The 24,188-nt window shown below is 32.3% G+C and overlaps 1 protein-coding gene across 1 annotated transcript in view; it reads left to right on the forward strand.

The window, feature by feature from the left end:
- Dtwd2 (DTW motif tRNA-uridine aminocarboxypropyltransferase 2) overlaps positions 1–24,188 on the forward strand; it is a 142,917-nt gene that overhangs the window by 22,486 nt on the left and 96,243 nt on the right. Inside the window, exons 2-4 of the mRNA XM_077796871.1 lie at positions 4,358–4,448; positions 7,604–7,698; positions 8,029–8,221. Of these exons, the coding sequence (XP_077652997.1) occupies positions 4,358–4,448; positions 7,604–7,698; positions 8,029–8,221 (379 nt within the window). The remainder of the gene's footprint in view (positions 1–4,357; positions 4,449–7,603; positions 7,699–8,028; positions 8,222–24,188) is intronic.

Here is a 24,188-nt window from a genome sequence, read left to right on the forward strand (position 1 = left end):
AATTTATTGCATCCTGGAAAATTTGAGATGCACTATTTTTCTGGGTTCTACATTTGCTTTTGTTGAGTGGATAAAAGAAATCCTTTAAAGTAGTAATTATGCATCTTGGGGCTGGGGATGTGGCTCAAGCTTTAGCGCGCTCGTCTGGCATGCGTGCAGCCCGGGGTTCGATCCTCAGCACCACATACAAACAAAGATGCTGTGTCCACCGAAAACTAAAAAAATAATAATAAATATTTAAAAAAAATAAAGTAGTAATTATGCATCTAATTATTAATCTTTAAAGTTTATTTATGTGAGATTATCTTGGCTAAAATCAGTACTTATGAGGAAAAATCTTTCAGTGAATATTATGTATGAAATTTAAGCTTTACAAAGATGACTTATTTTATATATATATTTTTTAGTTGTTGATGGACCTTCATTTTATTCATTTATTTATAAGTGGTGCTGAGAATTGAACCCCGTGCCTCACACATGCTAGATAAGCACTCTACTACTGAGCCACAACCCCAGTCCACAAAGATGATTTTGTGGGTCCCAGCATCTCTAGTTGTATGTCAGATATAATTTTATTATCCCACAGGCTGTCATAGAGTGCATGCTCAGAGTGACAGATTACCCTTGTATTGGGTACAAGGCAAGTCAATCTTATTCATTTCTACATATTTAATGAGAAAAGAAGAAAAAAACTTACTTTATAAAATTCCCTTAGGGAAATTATTTGAAGCTTCCATTATATTTTAAGAATATAATTAGCATTAATTGTGTTATATAGATTTTGAATAAGATAAACTCTAGTGAGTAGAAAAACAGTATTTATAATACATTTATAACCCTGTATATGTAGTGGATGGAAAACCTCAGTTCTTATTTTGGCCATTCTGTTATAAATTAGCTCAAAAACTAGACATTGATGATTACATTTTTATATTTGCTTGTATTCAGTAATTATTCCCTAGGACGTTCTTGGTGTTTTATTGTTAGTAGTTTTATCAAGAAGTACTTTGGAAATGTGGGACATGCCCAAGACAATGACATTGTCAGTGACACATTTTGGTAGTTATTCATCAACCCTCTATCTACTGACCAGTTTTTGTTTCTTTAGATTTCTTTTTAACTCCTTAGAACTATAGAAAATTGTAAAAAAAAAAAAAACAAACAAACAAAAAAAACAAAACTATAGAAATCCTAGAAGTAACTTGATTTTTATTTTAGAATGAATGCTCTTTATTTACTGATAGTCTGTTTAGGTGTGAAGTTTGTGATTGTTAGTTACCTGTCAAATATAATAGTTCATAGGAAGCAAAGAGTGTTCAGAAAATTCTTTCTGGCAGAGTAAGAACAAATAAGCTCCATAATAGCAGGAGTCTTTGCTTATTGTCTCAAGCACTTAATGTCAGGCATATGGTTAGATGTACAGTAAATATTAGAATAAAAATTTGTTGCATTTAAAGTCATTTAGTCTGTTTTCCATTTGTAATATTTAAAACTTTTGAGTTGTGTTTGGGTGTTGGGTGATATTTTTGTTCTTTGAAAAAAAATTCTAGAATGAGGATAGCAATTACTCTGCACTTATTTACTAGTTTAGTAAGAGATGGTTTAATAGTTGGAGACCTGTTCACTATGATAATGCATGCAGAGCATGTAGAAGAGGAAAGCATGAGAAGGATTAATATTAAGGTAACAAGCACAAGTTCTGGTTATAAAGTAACTTGCTAAATATGAAGTTAGTTGAAAAAATAAAGTGTTTTAAAGAATTATAATTTTATTATAGTAATTTTAATTAAAATTAGGTTAATAAAAGAGATATGCTTTAGAGGAAATAGGTAATGATATTTTATGAAAATATCAAAACATTAGCCAAAGTTATTAATTTTAGCTTAAATCACATTTAACACTGTTACACATAAAGTGCTTGTGTTTTTCTTTAGTAAATATTTTCTTCAGCAAATAATTTTGCCTCTTATAGACTTTCACTTGTTAAAATGATTACAAAACATAATAGGGAAAACTTACACTCTGGATTTCATTTATATTACAAACTAATTTCGCAAGTGCTACAGAGGACATGGAAGAGAGATCAAAATTTGTTATGGAAGAAAATAAAAGTATAGGATAGGAAATTGTGTTGTAGGAGAAATGCATCCCAATGTGAAGGTAAGAGGGAATGTAGAGATATTCCTTCCTGTGTTCAACAATGTTTTTGAGAGCCTACTCTACTAATGTTAGGAATATAGCAGCGAGAAAGGTAGACCAATTTCTTGTTCTCCTGTAACATACATTGCAGGAAAGAGAACATACATCCTGATAATATAATGCCAAATAATGATAACATTATGAAGAAAAATCAGGATAAGGGGATTGAGGGTAATAGTGGGAGAAGAGACACTATTTTAGAAAGGGGCATTGGTGCAAAGACCACAAAATGCATTAAACTCTGTAGATATCTGGGATAGGATGCCAAGCAAAGCACCTGGCAGCAGGTGCTTAACAAAACTATAGACCACATATATTGCCAGAAATATATAGGACAAAAGCAACAGCTTGCATTGGAGCAGCCTTGGTTCTTTTCTCTGGAATCCTTGTGGCAGTCTAGCATAGAGGTCCATGAGTTGGAAGATGATTTTCTACACTGATCAGTAATGGGAACCTACATTGCTATTTTCCAGGAGCCAATATCCCCTGTAACTCTCTAGCAAATTTCTAGGGTCCTAATTTAGGGAAGCTTAAAGTAAGGTATCCCCATCACTTTATAATTCTCCAGTCTATATGCTGTCTACCAGTTGGATCATTTTAATCACATACAGTGTTGCTTAGCAATACAGTTGTCAGATAGCCAGGGTAACAGAACTAGTTAATTGGTGAAGGTCATATTTTCATGTAGAGGAAAATGGTCTGGTTAATTCCTTTGCCCACAGCTTTGTAGTTTCTTTTTCTTTTCACTACTGCTCACAAAAATTTATCAGGCTTTGCCAGTCCTCAGGTGCATGTATGGGTAAGTTGGAAGGATTTAGATATGAATGAATTCAAAGTTACTTAAATTAAAAAAAAAATCCATGTGGGTGGACACCTCTAGTGACTTGCATTTCAAACTGGTCTTTTTGTCTTCCATGACCTTATTCTTCCCCCATAGGCAACATCAGCACCATCCAGGAACTTATTAGAGATGTAAATTCCCAGACTTACTGTATTTGAAGCTCTAAAGGTGTGAGACTCAGCAGTCTAATGTGCCCTCTAGGTGATTCTGATATAAGCTGAAGTTTGAGAAAGACTACCCTGGATGATACAAACTTAAATGAAAAGCATGTTCTTAGAGGGTTCATTGTCTGAAAGAGAAAAGCATATATGAAAATAAAATAAACCATAAGGGTAGTCAAGTTTTAAAATAGAAATATGAGTAAAAGCATAAAGGAAATATATATGACTATAATTAAAGTGAATTCAAAAATTTTGGGAATAATAGAAATTTGTAAATAAGAGGAGAGAGGAATGTTTTACAGCATGAACAGAATTATTCCGCTTAGATACTGTACTTAAAAATGTTCTAAATATTGCAGAGATTTGTGGGTTAAATCAGTGTTAGTGGTGTGGGCTAAGAATTTAACCAACTTCAGACAATCAACTTTTTTTTTTTTTAAGAGAGAGTGAGCGAGGAGAGAGAGAGAGATAGAGATAGAGATAGAGAGATAGAGAGAGAGAGAGAGAGAATTTTTAATATTTATTTTTTAGTTCTCGGCGGACACAACATCTTTGTTGGTATGTGGTGCTGAGGATCGAACCCAGGCCGCACGCATGCCAGGCGAGCGCGCTACCGCTTGAGCCACATCCCCAGCCCAGACAATCAACTTTTAATAGAATTTTAGAGCACAGTTGGTAAATATTAATGGTTTTAAGATATTGAGATAACTTGATTTCTATAGTTATATTTAATTATTTAAATTTTTCAAAACTACATTTTAAAAGGCCATAATGTTTCAGTTTAATTTATTATTTAAAAAATTAGTCTCATTGGACATTTTTACTGAGGCCATTAAGGGTAAATTTAGAGTGAAAGTTAGAAAAAGTGTTTCTTCATAAATAAAAGTCCATGGTGACTTAAGAGTATTCTTTCACTAAGAAGACTCTTTGAGGTACTTTAATTTGTATGAATGATAAAGAATTTACGTAAATCTCTTCCCAATTTTCATGTCTAAAGACTGATTAATTAAGTTTATTCTTGGTGTTTCATTTTGAAAAGACTACAGCTTTAGCAAACCTCTTTATATAACATAGTGGGATTATGTTTAAATATTAGGATATCGTCATATCTTTATATTTTACAAATTTACAGGTTGTTTTCTTTTTTGCTCTTTAGCCGACCTCAGAAAGTATGTTTGTGTCCATTTCTACCAGTACACCCTCTGCACATCTCTACCCATTTGTACATAATTCAGCATCCAGCAGAGGTAAGATTTTATAAACCATACAATTTCAGATAGAATATGAGTGCACAAGAGGAAACACAGAGATAAATACTCATCCCTCCCAGCTTTTTAGCATTTCAAGAAGAAATAGTTTATAAATGCTTACTTTTTTGAAGAATTTTTTTATATATTATATGATAATATAGAATCAAGTGCTTTAGAAACATGTTTCATAAAATGGTTTTATTAGTGTATAAATTTAGAACTCCAACAACTTTTGTATGGAAAAAAATGTAATTTTGTAAGTAAAGAGCTAAGAAAATCTTTCCTTTAAAAATTTTGGTCACAGCTTATGTTTCTTCATGTCTTTTCTTGCTAAAGTAGAAGTAGCTTTGGCATTCTAGTCATACAAAGTAAAAAAGTAGAAGTAGCTTTGGCGTTTTAGTCATACAGAGTAAAAAAGTAAAAAAAAAATCTTTAGTTTCTTCAAGATGAATAGAGCAAATTTATATTTTATAATATGTGTGATATATTTAAAGATGTTTTAATTAATTTTTTTATTCTGGTTACAATTATATTGTGCCATTGTATATATGTTTTTAACCTTTGATTAACTACAGTAATGAGAGGGGAGGGAAGGAGATTATAGGATACTTTTAATTAGTTAATACAAAATTACTCATTGCATAGTATGAATGAATTTAATATAAACTGAAGCTTAAACTGAGTTTGTAGGAAGTCAGGACATCTTAAATTCAATCTGGCTTTTACAAAAGGAATTATTATGTAGTTCCAGACATAAGATGGCTTTTAAAATGTAGGTGTTTTCATTAACTGGTGGAAATTTTAATATACTTCAAATCTCTTAAATTTTTTTAACCATAGTTAATCCACAGTTTAGATGATCTGTCCAAAATAGTGCATGCTACATATATATTGTATGCATACACAAATATCCCCATATTGCTTTTCTTTATCAACAAAGTAACTTTTCAGTCTTTCTCTAATTTAGTAATTCTGGGCTGCCTATGTTTATCTTCAGGACACTATTTTTGGTAAAAAGATATGTCAAATTGATGAATGCCCCATAAAAAAGTGAGTAAAAAGCATTTGGATAGGCTCAGAAGGGGGCTTTGGGAAAAGAAGACTTGATGGAGATTATATAGAAGAGATAGGATAGAGCATTTTTAAGAGTATATATATATATATATATATATATATATATATATATATATATATGTATATGTATGTAGAAAATGACTTTAGAAAGTGACTAAATCTATGTCAAAATCTCACAGTGATGTTAAGGAGGAAAGTGTGTTATGAAATACTGGAAAATCTCCTAAAATACGTTTAAGGCATAGTTAAACATCTGTCTTAACAGGATTTAAGATAGAATTCTTATGGTAACAAGACAGGTGGTTCCCAGTGTTGAAGGCTAGAATATTGGAAAAAAAATCACTGATGATGGCTAAATGAATGGAATTTTCAGAATCAGTCACTAGATTTCTCCTCTTTGAAGTTATTTGGTTCTGTTTCTATTCTCTCTATTCTTTGGAAGCAAGGCTATAATTCTAGTCCACACTGAAATGGGAGGGAGACAGCTTCACTTTTTGCAGTGGGGAGTATTTACATTTATTATTTGGAATTGTACTGTAATGAAGATTTGTTTTTTTCTCCCTCATTTACTTATTTATTCAATCATTTATATCATTCTAGTCTATATTATACTTTGCTTTATAGTCGAATACTATGTTATTTATTTATTTTTTAAAATTGTTCCATTTTGAGTATCAGGAGCTCTTTTTTTTTTTACTTTTTTATTTATATATGACAGTGGAATGCATCATAATTCTTATTATACATATAGAGCACATTTTTTTCATGCCTCTAGTTGTATACAAAGTATATTCACACCAATTTGAGTCTTCATACATGTACTTTGGATAATAATGATCATCACATTCCACCATCATTTTTAACCCCATGCCCCCTCCCTTCCCCTCCAGCCCCTCTGGCCTATCTAGAGTTTGTCTATTCCTCCCATGCTCCCTCTCCCTATTCCACTATGAAGCAGTCTCCTTATATCAAAGAAAACATTCGGCATTTGGTGTTTTGGACTTGGCTAACTTCACTTAGCATTATCTTCTCTAACTCCATCCATTTACCTGCAAATGCCATGATTTTATTCTCTTTTATTGCCAAGTAATATTCTATTGTGTATATATGCCACATTTTTTTTTTATCCATTCATCTATTGAAGGGCATCTAGGTAGGTTCCACAGTTTAGCTATTGTGAGTTGTGTTGCTATAAACATTGATGTGGCTGTGCCCCTGTAGTATGTTGTTTTTAAGTCCTTTGTGTATAGACCAAGGAGAGGGATAGCTGGGTCAAATGGTGGTTCCATTCCCAATTTTCCAAGAAATCTCCATACTGCTTTCTATATTTGCTGCACCAATTTGCAGTCAGAGCATCTGGAACTCTTTAAGATGGGCTTCTGTGACCACTTGGTATGCCCCATTGTTTTGTTTTTTTGAGTATTTTCTTGCTGTCCAGTCATAAAGATCTGGGCAGTTATGTTCAAGCTGATATAGTACAGAATGTAGTTATTATTGAAATTAAATCCTTGCCAAAAAAATTCAGTTTATCTAAACACAAATTTATGTTTTTCATAATCCTATTATATAGATTGATATTATTTTATTGGAGAAGTAAACCTATGAACATATCTACATAGAATAAAAACATATCTACATACATTAAAAAGATACACTTATATTATGCTAAGTGCTGATATATCAGAGAAATTTTTACCTCTTATAAAACTGTGGTCTGTAGTAAAAGATTTATGAAAATTATATGTAAAGTGATAAATCAAATTTTCATAATTAAAAAAACTTTTTTTATTATTTTAGTTATAGATGGACACATAACTTTTATTTTTATTTATTTATTCTTATGTGGTACTGAGCTCAAACCCAGGGCCTCATGTGTGTTAGGTAAGCACTCTACCACTGAGCTACAATCCAGACCATAGTTTTTTTTTTGTAGTACTGGGAATAGAAACCAGGGCCTTATGCATACTAAGCAAGTTTTCTACCATTGAGCTCTAGCCTCAGCCCCTGCCTCATTATAAATGTTTTAAAAATGTGTTTAAGTAAAAAATCTATGTCTCCATTAATTTTTTTCATTAAAGGAAAACAAAGTGTTGCGGACAGTTCCTCTCCTAGCAGCATGCCTCCCCCAGGACAAGTGTAAAGTAAAGATTGGTCGTCGCTTTAGTGAAGAAAGGTAAATGAATTTTAGGGCAATTTAAGATGTTTCTTTTCTACACAGATCTTTCTTTGGGAGGGTAAAAATTATGCCCTTGGCATTTGGATAGAAAAGTCTAGATGGAGAAGAGTAGTGAAGATTGGGAGGCTGGTAGAATTGTGGCTAATAAATCAGTAGAGTACACAAAATTGTGAGACACTTAACCTATACTTTATGAACTAATTAGTATTTTTATTTGATTAGATAAATAACTAGGTAGAGAGGAACTTTTATTAGGAATTCAATAAATATCATAAAACTTTTGTTTTCCCCACAGCTAATAAAGATAATTTAAATATTTTTTTTTAGAGATGTTGAACTTTCAACTGTCTGCCGGAAGTCTAGTACATTAATATTATATCCAGGGGTTGAAGCTACAGATTTGGAAGAATTTATATTAGATTCTCCTGTTTATCCTTCTACAATCATCATCATTGATGGTACATGGAGCCAGGCTAAGGATATTTTCTATAAAAATTCCTTGTTCCGACTTCCTAAACAGGTAAAACTAGTGTTTTGACAGAAAATAAATACAAATGTATAATTATGTATATTATTTATATTTTCTGTGAAGCAATACATACATTTTAATATATTAATTTAGTGGCATTTATATGTGTTAATCTAGAGGAGAGTGGTAGAATTAATTACATGTGCTTTGTGTATTTGAATACATTTATGTGTGTGTATATATGCATGTATATATACATATATATGATTCCAAATTTGTCATCCCTTTTCAATTCCTATAGTCATATAGGAATATAGGCATTTGCTATATTAAGAGTCTCGTATAATGACACATACCTGTAATCCCAGCAATATGGGCTGCTGAGACAGGAGGATTGCAAGTTTGAGGCCAGCCTGGCAGTTTAGTGAGACCCTGTTTCTAAACAAAAAGGATTAGGGATAAAGGGATATAGCCTAGTGCTTGGCTAGCATGAATGAAGCCCTAGATTTGATCCTCATTACTAGGGGGAAAAAAAAGTCTCTTAGACATTTAATCAGAGAAGTATTCCAGGATTATTTTTATGTATATATAATGTTTTTCATTAAGATTATACTTAAATACTTTAATTTACTCACTAAATGACCCAGTTCTCATTAGGAATGATTGAATTTTTTAATAGTGCTATTGTATTTTTTTATACTTTTATTTTATTTATTTTTTTGTGGTGCTGAGGATTGAACCCAGTGCCTCACATATGCTAGGCAAGCACTCTACCACTGCGCCATAACAGCACCCAGGAATGACTAAATTTTTTAACAAAATACTTTTTGTTACTCATTATTATAATCACATGGTTTATTCTTTAATTTTTTGATGTAATTATTTATGATGATATATTTTCTGAAATTGAGCCATTCCATTGTTCTTGGAATGAACTCTTTTGAGTTCATACTTTTTTATGGTAATTATTCAAGCTTTTTACTTGTATTTGGATCTTTTTTTTAATAACTTTTATATTTCTCTAAGGAATTCTGTTTTTCTTCTAAGTTAGTACATTAGTTGCTGGATACAAACATATATTCTTAAATAATTATTTTAATTTCTCTGGAATCTGTTTTTTGTTTTTAATCACACACACATACACTTGTGTGCACACACATACAAATAATTTTTCCATGAAGAGTTAGGAGAGGTTTCTTTATTTTTTGAGTTTTAAAAAGTGTAAGATTTCAGCTGGGGTTGTGGCTCAGTGTTAGAGCTCTTGCCTAGCACATGTGAGGCACTGGGTTCCATCCTCAGCACCAAATAAATAAATAAATAAAATAAAATAAAATAAAATAAAGTTATTATGTTCATCTACAATTAAAAAATAAAATAAAAGTAAGATTTTAGATAGTTTTTAATGACTATTTTCATTTCATTAATTTTTTTCTTTTTTTATTTGTTCCTTTTAAATATATATGACGGTAGAGAGTATTTTGACATATTATATATACATGGAGTATAACTTTTTCTAATTAGGATTCTGTTCTTGTGGTTGAACATGATGGGAATTACACTGATGGTATATTCATATATGAATGTAGGAAAGTTATGCCTGATTCATTCCACTGTCTTTCCTGTTGTTATTCTCCCCTCCCTTCCCTTCATTCCCCTTCATTGAATCCACTGAACTTCTCTTCTCCCCATACCCTTTGTTGTTAACATTTGTATATCAGACAGAACATTTAGCCTTTGGTTTTTTGGGATTGGCTTATTATTAATTTCTATCTTGGTCAGTTTTATTTTTAATTTTTAGTCTTATTTTTAATTGGCACAAAATAATTGTACATATGTATGTATTACATGTATACATTGTGTAATATTTAAACCAAGGTATTTAGCATATCCTTTACCTCAGACATTTGTTATTTTATTTCTTTATGGTGAGAACATTCAAATCATTGTTATAGCTATTTTGAAATATACCTTCATTATTTTTGATTATTGTGCAATAAAGACCAGAATGTATTTCTGCTAACTGTAAATTTATTCATTGACATCTCTTCTCCCTCCTTCCATCTCTCTTTTCTTCCCCAGCCTCTGGTAACCACTACTTTACTGTCTGCTTCTATGAGATCAGCTGTTTTTAGATTCCATAGAGGAGTGTGATCATGTGGTATTTTCTCTCTGTGCCTGGCTTATATTGCTTATTTACCATGATTTCCATGTTCATTAATGTTGCTGCAAATTACACAATTTTGTTCTTTTTTTAATGGCTGAACAGTATCCCAAGAAACACACACACACACATACACACACACACACACACACACACACCCCATTTTCTTTATCCATTCATCTAATGATGGACTCTTTTATTACTTCCATATTTTGGCTATTATGAATAGTACTGCAGTGAACCTGGGAGTACAGATAACTTTCCAACATACAGATTTCCTTTCCTTTGGTTATAATAGGTAGTGGTGGTATTGCTGGATCACATGATAATTCTAATTTTAGTTTTTTGCAGAGCCTTCATACTGTTTTCCATAATGGCTCTAGTAATTACATTTCCACCTAGTGTATAGGAGTAGCCTTCCCCCCATATACATACTAACATTTGTTACTTTTTGTCTTTTTGATAATTCTAATTGAGGTGAGGTTATATCTGTTGTGATTTGCTGTTCTCCAATTTGTGATCTTGGGCTGTTTTTCATGTACTTATTGTTCATTTGTACATCTTCTTTTCATAAATGTTATTTGGGAATTTTGACTGCATTCTTTTTTTTTTTCCCCATGGAGTTGCTTAGTTTCCTTATATACTCTGGATATTAACTCCTTTTGTTAGATGCACCATTTGCAAATATTGTTTCTCATTCTATAGGTTATTTCTTCACTCTGTTGTTTCCTTTGATGTACAGAAGCTTTTCAGTTTGATGTAATCCTATTTGTCTATTTCTGCCTCTGTTTGTGCTTTTGAAATCTTATTCAGAAAATCCTTGTCCAGACCAATTTTGTGAAACATTTCCCCTGTTTTCATCAAGTAGTAGTTTTATAATTTTGGATCTTATATTTAAGTCTTTAATTCATTTTGAATTGCTTTTTGTATATGGCAAGAGATAGGGCATATTTTTATTTTTAGTTTATAGGATGTACAGTTTTCCCAGCATCATTTAAGAACTGAACTTCAAGTACTGCTGTGGTCTGAATTTTGATCCTCCCTTATCACACTCATAAGTTGGAACCCCAACTCCCAGTGTGATAGCATTTGGACATGGGGCTTTTGTGAGATAGTTAGGTCGTGAGCATGAAGCCCTCATGATGGAATTAGTGCCCTTAAAATAAGAGACACAAAATATATATTTCTTTACCCTGTCCCTCTCTTTCTCTCTTCCATAAGAGGATACAGCAAGAAGACTTCATCTGCAAACTAGAAAGACAGCTCTCACTAGGACCTGGAGCATACTGGTACCCCAATCAGATTTTCCAGCCTCCAGCACTGTGAGAAATAAATGTCTGTTGTTTAAGCCATCCAACTTTTTCTTTTTTTGGTAGTGGTTTTGGGGCCTGAACATGAGGTGCTTCACCAATGAGCTATATATATCCCCATCCCTTTTTATTTTGAAACCAGGTCTCACTAAGTTGCCCAGGCTGGCCTCAAACTCAAGATCCTCCTGCCTCCCAAGCAATTGGTATTTCAGGCATGTGCCTACCTCCAGCAAATCTGATCTTATTATAATAACTAAGTTCCTTTGTTAAAGTTTCTAGTTCCTTCTTTAATGATAAAGAGAAGGAAGGCTGCAGTATTTCTTCTTAGTTTAACTTTTCATTGCATCCTATCATTTTGGGTTGAACTGTTTATAGAAATAATTTATTATCTTGATTTCTTTTAATCTGTGGTTTATCAATGAGTTCTTAATCACCAAGTATAATAATATTTTTTCTTTTATTTTTATTTCTGATTTTGTTAAATTATGATCAAGAACTTTGGATGCAGTATTTTGAATAAGTTTATGATTTCTGTGTGGAAAAATACCTGATAGATTTTTGTTCATGTTCTATGAATATAAAAATATATAGTCTCTAGTCAATAAATATTTCATTATTGTTTTTAATTTTATTAACTGCATTTTATGCATTCTTTTTGTTATACTTGAGCTGTATATGCTGAAAAAATATGAATGAAAAACTTCAGTCCTTATGTATTTTTAATGATGTTATCTTTGAATTCCTAGTAGTTTTCATCTGCTCTGCTGTTGGTGCATACAAGCTATGCACTTAGTGAATAACAATGAAACCCTGACTTCTGAAGTTTTTATCTCAAGTTCTTTGATTCCTTTTGACCAAAATGCTGACATAGTTTTTAGATAATACTTAAATAAGTTCTAAATAGTTTTAGAAAGTAGCTGCTGAACTGAGTGCTTTGAATGGGCCAGTCCCAATCCCAAGTGCTTTATATATATTAATTCATTTACTGTTTCATCAGATCCTATGAACTAATATCTGTTGAGGAAACATAGATAACAGCTGAGAAAACTGAGACACAGAGATCTTAAACTTACTTTTTATTTTGTGTCTCTTTTGTAGCTGCAATGTAAACTTGCTTAGTTTAGACCAAGGCTTGTGTTCTTAACCATACCAAGTTGTAAACTTTTATGTTGAAATAACTTGAAACTTACAGAAAAGTTTCAAGAATAGTAATTAAGTACCCTTGAATGTCAATGACAGACTGTATATAGAACAGCAGTCTTATAAGATTGTATCAGCCTAGTGACATTATGGCTGTCTTAAGTGCGTTCTTTGATGTTTATTCAGTGTTTACATTGATTTTTTTCTGTACTGAGGATTGAATGTAGGGCCTTGTGCATGCTAGGCAGGAGCTCACCACTGGGTATCTCACATATGCCAGCCTTCACACAGTGTTTATAAACAAAATAGTCTAATGATTCATTTTTCAGAATGAATTCCTATTGGTTAAGTGATGTATGAATGTATATAAATGGAAAAATAGATAAATTGAGTTGAAACAAGTATTGGTTTTTGAAGTAAGTGTAGACTTATTTTTAGACATCGATACAATTGTAAAATGATACTGGTAATTGTTATGGTTTTTACAGTGAGTTCTGAACTATCTTGTGTAACACTTAAAATTAGTTCATTTTAAACATTGTCTAAGTTTTGAAACATTACTCATTTATATGTGATGATTTTTAGTGTATGACAATATTCAGTTTATTCGTAGCCCTGTTTTCCAATTTTTTTGGAAGAAAAATTAATTTATTTTATTACATAATAGACATTGTTAGGACCCTGCTTTAATAGACACAAATAAGTAAAAAAAAAATGACTATTTTATGTGTAATTGACAGAAATTCAACTTTAACTAACTGAAACATGAAAGGAAGTATTATATAGGTCATATACCTGGGAAGCTCCAAGTAGCTAGAAATGTCTCAAGCTGTGCTAGATCTGGTTATCAAACAGCTCTGTTTTTGAGGTTTGCTTTCTTTTGTTTTAATCTGTTTTTCTCTTATGAATGGACTTCTCACCTTATATTGGAAGTTGTCTGTAGGATGCAGCAGATTAATCCTGTTTTAATTTGGCCTAATCCAAAGATGATTTCTCTTTCCCACAGTAGAATCCTGGATGTCCCTGCCGTTAGGGTTGATGGAGAATGATATTAAGAGAACTGCCTGAATTAGGAAGTTTCTCAGAGTACCTGAGCTGTTGTTATCAGAAAGGTGACTTAAACAGGTGTCTGGGCAGACAACAGACTCTCTAGATACTATAGTCTGCTACATATTAATTTTTTATTTGAAATCAAGGTATATGCTTGCTTATACATTCCTTGGTTGAATTAAAGTTAGTGCTCCATATAAATTTTAAAATAATTATAGTGTAACAAAGCAGGAAATAAAATGAATTTTTGTCTGATTTTTCAAAATTTATAAACATTGTAGTAAAAATCAATTAGATTTTATTCCTAAATTCGATTTGTTATCTTTTTATCCCATTTTCAGTACACATATAACCTTACATCTGTTTTTTCATAGATTGGTCTTACCTGTTGCTCTTAATTTAATTGACTCATTTGTTTCCATAATAGGGTAAAAATTTTGCTCCAAATACATAAGTGAAAAATGTTGGAAAGAAAACAAAAATTAGCATCAAATATTAAAGTCCAGAGTGTTGTTCTTGTTTTAGGGGAGGGGATTGAACTGAGGGTCTTGGGCATGCTGGGCAAATGCTGTACCACTGAGGTACACCCTAGCCCTTCTTAATAAATTTTGTTTTGGCAAAGGGTCTCACTGAAGTTGCCTAGGCTGGCCTTAAATTTGAAATCCTCCTGCTTCAGCCTTTCAAGTAGCTGGGATTATAGGGTCGTGCCACCACAGCCTGCTGTATTGCTTTCTTTATAGAAAAAAAATATTTTTTTCTTCTAATAAGCAAGTAACCATATGTGAACTTCATACTTACATAATTAAGGAATGAAAGAATTGTAATTCAAACCTATTAATTTAGCCTCCTTTTAATCTGAACTTTGAACATATTCAGACCATTTGTCAGTGAATCTCTTCCCTCAGAGGAATGTAACACATGAGACTTTTGACATTTGCTAGAAATAAATCCAAGGTGAGTATGGAAATGTTTGCAGAGTCCCTGGCTTTCTTCATGAATATATTTCCATGGAGTATTTGCATATCCTTGCTTTGCTGTCTTAACGACATCTCACTTGCTAAGCAGAGTATTATTGGGAGCACACATTGGATAAGAGATTTTCATGACAACTTTTTTCTTTTGTCCACATACAGTTATTATGGACTAGTTTATGTTACATATTTGATCTCTTGCCTAATTCATTATTGTCCTTTTTGTTTCATACAAAACTATTTTCTTTTAATATTTGTATCAGCATTGGGGGGTTGGTTTACTTTTTAATGCCCCTTTTTCCACTTTAAAAGAAGGTTTTTATATTTTTTTCCCACTTCAACTGAGTTGATAATGTAAAAGATTCTGGAAAAGTAGAGAGCAGTGCTGCCTCATTGACATATAGATTTTGAGTAGCCTGTTGTACTAGGTGTTTGTTAAATCACTTCTGTATTGTAGTTTCCAGTATCATCCTTATATTAGTGCCATGGCAAAATATGTAATTGTAAAACTTTAGTGACCTTGTGATACAGCTAGAACAGTTGAATGTTAAATCCATAATACCAAAGGCCTTCCATATCAGTGATTTACTTTATAATTTATATACCATTGTTAAATTTGTTGACATATTTGTACTTTCTAGAGTTTTCTGGTTCATTTGTTATAGTGTTTTGTATTCTTCATAGGCAATCAGGGCAATTTCTGAACCTGTAGGTAGTATTTACATATAGAAGTGGAGTTAGCTTGAACGCATTTGCTTTTATTTGTTGTATGTGTCTAGGTGATAAATAGGATATGGTAGGCGCTATGATATTGAGATATATATATATATATATATATATATATATATATATATATATATATATATATATAAATTTAAAAATGGTTATCAGAATTTCTAGGCATGGAATTCCCTGTGCTTCTTCCATTTGTTCTTTATTCAGTTCTTAACTGTGATCTTACTTCTCTTATTGGGAGAAATTCTCAAATCCCTTGGTAAGTAATAATATAATTATATTAATTTTTGAACTGGAAGGAATCTTTGAGAATTTCTCCCAATAAGAGAAGTAAGATCACAGTTAAGAACTGAATAAAGAACAAATGGAAGAAGCACAGGGAATTCCATGCCTAGAAATTCTGATAACCATTTTTAAATTTATATATATATATATATATATATATATATGTATATATATATATATATATATATATATCTCAATATCATAGCGCCTACCATATCCTATTTATCACCTAGACACATACAACAAAAAAGATTAATCCTCAGATTTCAAAAATGTGGAAGCTACCAACCAGCAATAAATGACCCAGTTAAATGGAGAATTTGTAGTAGAATCTGTATCTTCTGCATTCTAATTCAATATATTATGCTTAATCTAGCATATTCTAATTTAAAAATCTGTATTTAATTTTATTTTAGAATTTACTGAAATTTGCGATTATATGTCACAAATCCTTTGTTCTAATGTAGTTCCTTAAATTTAGGAATTTTTATTTTGAAATATAATATATTGTGTAGAGATAAGTGTACAGTAGCAGAATGTGAAAGGATGTGCTCTGCTTTCCTTCTCAAACTGTGGTCCGTGGACCAGCAGTAGCATTGTATCATTTGGGAGCTTAGAAATGTATAATCTCAGTTCCCACCTCAGAACTACTAAAAAATTTCATTTTAACAAGATCACTAGGTGATGCTTTGAAGTAGGAAAGGAAACTGCACATTCCTGGTATGTGTGGTAATTTAGGAACTATTAACTGTATAGGTATACCTAATGCCTGAACAGTTATTGTCTAACCTGAATATATATGCCTGTTCTGATATCCAGGTAAGTAAATATTATGTGTGTTTTGGGTCTTAGTGTGTATATTTTCCTTTGCTCAACATACCTTTTATACAAACAGAGATATGATAAATTGTGGTATAAAGGTATATTAAGAATTGTAATGCAAAAAAAAATCAATAAGAGAGCTCAGGTATAATGGCATAATTTGCCATGAACATACTTTATATACAGAGTTATGAAAAATTGTGCTGTGAATGGATAATTATGAATGTAATGCATTCCACTATTATCATGTATGAAATAAATAAGTTTAAAAAAGGTAGGCTGCAGAAACTTCTAGAGTTTTGATGCAAAACCTTGGAGTTATAACTGTTTTGTATTTCTACAAAAGGACCTGCAATTCCAGGGCTGAAAGACCCATTTTGTATTGTGCTATTGTATAAGGCATAGATCACATCAACCATTTAAAAAAAGGATTGATGCTTTTAATTTTTGGAAAAATACTTTTTGTTTAAGACTGTGTTGAGTATTTTTCTTTGCCCTTTACATTTTGAAAATGTGAAAAAATATAGAATAACTATAATATAGGAATATTTTTTCTCTACATTGCAAATGATTTGAGATAAATTCTGCATTTTTATTTTTTAAAACATCAGCTTTATTGAGATACAACTTATATACAATAAATTATCCATTTTAAACATGATTTGATGAATTCTGGCAAATGAATACAATTGAATCATTGTCATAATTGAGATATAGAGAATATTTCTAACTTGCAAAGTTCCCTTCATATAAAGCCAGTATTTTTTTCTGCAAGGAGGCATGTGTACCTATACAGTATTTGGATATATTAGCACTTAGAAAAGTAATTAACAGAGCAATATAAAATTTATTCTCTCTACATAAATGAAAAAGAAAATAAACTCACATTGGATCAACTCTAACCATTTAAGACAGTATCAATTGTTTGCCTTATTCCTTGATATAGTTAAGAGTTCAGTGAATATAGTTATAAATTGTATCCTGGCCGATAAAACCTGTTAGTATATAAAACCATAATATTTCTTGAATTGGCACTTTTATTGAAATACACAGTTCAGTAATTAATGAAATCATGTGATATCATTTTTTGATGCTAAAGAAGATAAAATTCAAAATACCTTTTTTTGGGGTGTACCGGGGATTGAACTCAGGGACACTTGACCACTGAGCCATATCCCCAGCACTATTTTGTATTTTTTGTTAGAAACAGGGTCTCACTGAGTTGCTTGGTGTCTTACTTTTTGCTGAAGCTGGCTTTGAACTTGTGATCCTCTCGCCTCAGCCTCCCAAGCTGCTGCGATTATAGGCCTGTGCCACTGCACCCAGCTCAAAATATATTTTAAATTTAAAAATATCTTCTGAGATTTAGAAGGATGTGCATTTGCTTGACTTATTATTTATTTTTTGAATTTTTTAATATTTATTTTTCAGTTTTGGCAGACACAACATCTTTATTTTATTTGTATGTGGTGCTGAGGATTGAACCCAGCGCCGTGCGCATGCCAGGCGAGCGCACTACCGCTTGAGCCACATCCCCAGCCCACTTATTATTTTTTTAAATATATTTTTTAGTTGTAGTTGGACATAATACCTTTATTTATTTATTTTTACATGGTGCTGAGTATCGATCCCAGTGTTTCACATGTGCTAGGTGAGGGCTCTATCCCTGAGTCACAACCACAGCCCCAGCTTAACTTGTTTTTTGAAGCAAAGTGAAAGTAATTATCTCTGCTATCCTTCTAGATAGCATTCCACTGCCTGCCCCATACCTTTAGGTGTTGAGTTACAAGTATGTTATGTTTGCTTTTAACTTTTTTCCTGTATTCATGTGTACTGTATCAACATATATTAACAGATAGAAGATCTTTGATTTATTTCTTGAAATAAAAAAAATGTCAAGAAATAAGATGATAATGCAATGTAAATTTATTCCCATTTTCCTTTCCATGGGAGTGTTTCTCCAGATGGATGCATATAGCTCTGTCTTAGTTGGCTTTTAGTCCTTTTGGGTTGCTGTGACTAGACTGGATGGTTTAAACAACAGAAATTCATTTCTCACAGTTCTAGTGACTTGGAAATTCAGATCCAGTTGCCAGTTAATTTGGTTTCTGGTGAAGGCTCTCTTTCTGACTTGCATATGTCCTTGAATGGAAAAGAAAGAGAACTCTGGTGTTTCTTTTTCTAATTAAGCCCTATGAGATAGAGCCCCACCCTTAACACCTTATTTAATCTTTATTACCTCTGCACAGGCCCTGTCTCCAAGTAAGGTCACATTGTGGGTTAGGACTTAATGAATTTTGGAAGGATCTTATTCAGTCCACAGAAATATCTGATTTACGTTTCATAATATTCTATAACATGAATCTGCCTAGTGGATTAAGTTATCAGTGATTTCCCTAAAGAGATGTATGTTTGTGTTTTCTCAAATAGTATAGATTATAAATTATAAATCTCCCTCTGATGAAATAAACACTTTTGACATTTGTCCTCAGTCAAGATTTACTGTGATATTTATTTTTATAGGATACTATCCTAAAAGTAAGATTATAAAATCAAAAGGAATACACATTTAAACTTTCAAGTAAGGGATATTATGAATATTTGCTGGTTTGATGAGTAATTGATAGCTCATTAATTGAATTTTCATTTCCATTCTTTTATTGAGACTGAAGACCTTTTTAGTCTTACACACTGTGTTAGCCTTTCATCATTGTGACCAAAACACCTGACCAGAACAACTTAAACGAGGAAAAATTTATTCTGAGCTCATGATTTCACAGGTTCAGTCTGTGGTTTGTACACTCTATCCATTTGGGCCTGAGGTGAGGTAGAACATAATGGCAGAAAAGTTTGACAGAGGACATCTGCTTACTTCATGGCAGCTAGGAAGCACAAAGAGAAAGGAGGATACAGGGAATAATATATAATTTCTGAAGGCATGCCCTAGTGGCATACTTCCTTTAACTATTGCCTGCCTATCTGCACTTACCACCCAGTTAGTCCTTTTTAATTACTAATCCATCAAATGGCTTAATCCACTAGTTAGGTTACAGCTCTCACACCTCTTGTAGTAACATAGGAGCTTTTGGGGAACACCTCGTATCCAAAACATAAGACAGACTATTTATATTTCTTCTGTGAATCATTTAGTTATATATTTTGCCAATTTTTTTGTGATGGTTAGGAAGGGTTTATTTATCATTTTTACCAGTTTATAGCCCTCTTTCAAAGAAGATAAACCATTTTCTCTTGTCTCGTGCATTTCACATACTTTGTCTTATAAAGGTTAAAGTTCTTTGACTTTGTTTCTAGTTTATTTTGTCCTGTAGAAATAATTTAAATATATGTGGTTAGATTTTTCAGTTTACTTCTTTATGGAGACTGGCATTTCTCTCTTACTTGGTTCTTCCACATCCAAAATTTACATTAATATTTTCCTAATTTTTTAATTTTTAGTTTTTCATTTTTCACGTACATTTTGATGTTAAACCATCTATAATATATCTGCTAAATGATATGAAGTAGGTGGTACTGTTATTAAAGACTTTCATGTGAGGAAGATGAGATTTCATAGTTGAGGAATGTTATTAATTAAATGCTGTTGGGACAATTGTGGTACTTTTTGGAAAAAATAGATTTGTACTTGACATGATATTTGGGAATAAATTGCTAATTGGTTCATGTTCATAGCAGCACAATTCACAATAGCTAGACTGTGGAACCAACCCAGATGCCCTTCAATAGATGACTGGATAAAAAAATGTGGCATTTATACACAATGGAATATTACTCAGCACTAAAAAATAACAAGATCATGGCATTTGCAGGGAGATGGATGGCATTAGAGCAGATTATGCTAAGTGAAGCTAGCCAATCCCTAAAAAACAAATGCAGAATGTCTTCTTTGATATGAGGGGGGCGACTCAAAACAGAGCAGGGAGGAAGAGCATGAGAAGATTACCATTAAATAGGGACGAGAGGTGTGTGGGAATGGGAGAGAGAAGGGGAATTGCACAGAAGATGGTAGGAGACCCTCATTGTTATGCAAAATTACATATAAGATGGTGTGAGGGGGAAGAAAAAAGAGAGAGAGAGAAACGTGTCACAGTAGATTGGGTAGAAAGAGGGGAGGGAAGGGGAGTGGGGATAGGAAGGGCAGCACAATACAATAGACACTAGTATGGCCCTATGTATAAACGTGGCTGTATAACCAATGTGATCCTGCAATCTGTACACGTGGAAAAATAAGATTAAGGTTACGTACCCCATTTGAATCAAATGTATGATATGTCAAGATCATTGTAATGTTTTGAGCAACTAATAAAAAAATTTAAAAAAATTGCTAATGGGTTCAAGAGTACAATGTCTTTTAATATGATGAAATAATTAACAATGAGATAGTTATCAAATGAGTGGGAAAAGATAGTAGTTTAATTAATTATAGTAATTCAATTTAATATTAGATTTAAAAATCATGGTCTTGAGTGGTGGTTTTTAAGCTCCCTGAGTCTTAAACATGTTGTGAAAACCATTCCAAGCTGCCTTTTAGGATAAGTGTAAAGTGGGGATTTATTGTTGGGGCTCCTTGTTTCCTACCATCATTTCAAACAGTATAGCTTCAAATAAATATAATTCCATTGTTTGTTAGAGACTTAAATTACATGAGAATATGTTCAACAGAGGCAAAGCATACTATGAGATGATCTTTAGTTCAATATAAGTATAGATGCTGTAAGAAAAAAAAACAGGAATGATAAAAACGTAAAATTTTAAATAGTGATGTAGTTACCATCAATAATGCTATCATCATCTTCTGGGAATTCCCTTTTGGTGGATTTTGTATATGAAACTTAGAGCTTAAAGTTTAATTTAAAGTTTAATTCTCCAGTATTTGGAAACAGCCCACTGTGTATGTGTGTGTGTGTGTGTGTGTGTGTATGTATGTGTGTGTGTGTATATATATATATATATATATATATAATATTCATTTTCAGGTCTTTTTGAGCACAAAGCACTGGCCCCTCCCTTTAAGGTCATTTGGATTTGGATGTTGTATGTTTTGGAAGTTGGAGATGATGTTTTGACCCAGTATCATTTGCTTGCATTCTAAAGGTGATATACTTAAAAGACCCTTGTCATTTATTTTCACTTTAAGGGTTTTAAAACCCATAGCCATTTTCTTATATTTCATAGGTTGTCCATGCCTTCTTCCTCACATAGACAATTTGTTTACATCCTACAGGATAAGAGGAATAGATGTGCCAGCAGTTCCTGTATAACCTCTGAGATTCATAGTTTTGGAGTTCCTCTTCTTTCAGGCTCCTTCTATATAAGCACATGACCTCTGCTTTCATTGAGTTGCTCCATAGTGAGTTGGGGGAACTGATAGAAGACGTTTTGTGAGTAACTATAAATCTCTCTGTGATCTAGAAACCCATATTTCTGTCAGGATAATTAAATAAATATAAATTATGAGTACATTATCCAGTCTCTTTTAGTAGTCAGACAAATTATCTTTACTTATCAGGTCAGAGTCCCCTGTGAGTAAGATTTTGGCAAGTGAGAGGAAGGGCCCTTATGTGAAATCTCCATTTTTAAGGTATGGGTGAGTGGTGGTAAATATGTCTTGCTTTTGAGAATGACAGAAGCAGTTGCAATGGTAGTTTCTCACTGTTATATTCTTGATGCAAGAGTGACATTGGCATTGGAGACAGTAGTAGTTACAGTAACCTTGGGTTCCTGGCATTTGATAATAACAGAGAAAAGATAATGTCTACATCATGCCATTTCTGTGGTGGCCTTGGGTATTTGCTTCTGGAAGTTTAACTTTGAGTCTGTCTTTCTAATTCTCTCAATGATGTTTGAATTGTCTAGTGGCTTGTAATAAGATCTAGTTCTATTTACATATGTCAGATTGGTTGGTGTTTTATAAATAAGAAATCTGATTGATACTGTTGTCATCTTTTGGTGGTGAGATTGTCCATTTGATGTTTCTTGCCTTTTAAAGTTTTCCAGACAGCTTCAGTGAGCAGTACATACTTGTGTATTTAGGAAAAGAACGCAAAGACTCAAAGGATTCCTAACATCTGTGCTACATCTGTAGAAAATCTCAATAATTAATAGATTAATCACTGAAATGGCCTTTATTCTTGCATTCAAACATAGCTGTACTTATTTTAATAAGTCTTTAATGCAACTCAAAAGCATTGCTCTGAATCTTTCTCAATATTATTGTTAGTGACAAAAGGTTGAACATTTAATGTGACTAAGTTGAGAAGACAAATTTTATTATAATATAATTTCCTAAACTTTTAAAATTGTACATATATAAGGAAAGGTTTATCTATATTAAATTTAAAGAAAAATAATTTCTGGTATTTATTGGATTTAATTTTTCAAAATATATTTTAGTAGACTAGTGGTGTGTTATAAATTATGGTCTGGAATTTCTTATTGATAGTAATTGAAAAAATAATGATCATGAATACACATCCTTTTTATTTCTAATTTTAAAGAAAATGTGAGGGTAAACATTGAAAGGTTACTGCCAAGTCAGAAAGGCAACAGAATTAGCATTTTTATACACTTAAAACATTTTTATCCAACAATCTTTATATGTAATGTGTGGATCTGGGTCTGAATACAGCTTTGAGGTATCCGCCTTGAGGTATGTCTTTCTTTATTCCTGTTGGCTAAAATCTGCCTTTCAACCAATTTCTTATGTATTTAGGACTCGAGTGGCTTCATCTGCCAGTGTTATGCTTCTCTCAACCTCAGTCCCTTAGAGGGAATTTACTTTTTCATTGTCGTCTACCCAACATCATCTTTGTGAGAATGAGGATGTTCATATTGTAATACTGTTTGTGAAATTACTTCCACTGGATATAAGAACTTCCTTTAAACATTTAAAGCTATTTTTCATATGTATAAACAGTCCATAGTAAAAGAGAGGGTGACTAACTCAGATTCGACAATGCTTAGAAAAGCTATAAGCTGCTTTCCTTTTAACTCACACCTGTAGTTGGAATTCCTAGTGATTAGTTAAAATTCCAGTCCCAAAAAGTCAAAGGTAGAATGTTTTCTCTGATATGAAGAAGCTAATTGAAATAAGGAGGACAGGATTTTAAAAAAAGGAATAGAAGGGGCTGGGGATGTGGCTCAAGTGGTAGCGTGCTCGCCTGGCATGCGTGAGGCACTGGGTTCGATTCTCAGCACCACATAAAAATAAAAATAAAGATATTGGGTCCACTTAAAACTAAAAAATAAAATATTAAAAAAAAGGAATAGAAGACTTTCATTACTTCTGTTCAACATACTTCTTGAAACTCTAGCCAGAGCAATCAAGCAATCAGGGATACAGATAGGAAAAGAAGATCTCAAACTATCTCTATTTACCAACAACATGATCCTCTGTGTGTGTGTGTGTGTGTGTGTGTATGTGTGTGTATTTTAATGTGTGTGTGTGTGTATATATATATATATATATAGTTGTACATGGACACAGTATTTTATTTATTTATTGTTATGTGGTGCTGAGGATCAAA

The sequence above is a fragment of the Urocitellus parryii genome, chromosome 1, assembly GCF_045843805.1.
Source record: "Urocitellus parryii isolate mUroPar1 chromosome 1, mUroPar1.hap1, whole genome shotgun sequence".
NCBI lineage: Eukaryota > Metazoa > Chordata > Mammalia > Rodentia > Sciuridae > Urocitellus > Urocitellus parryii.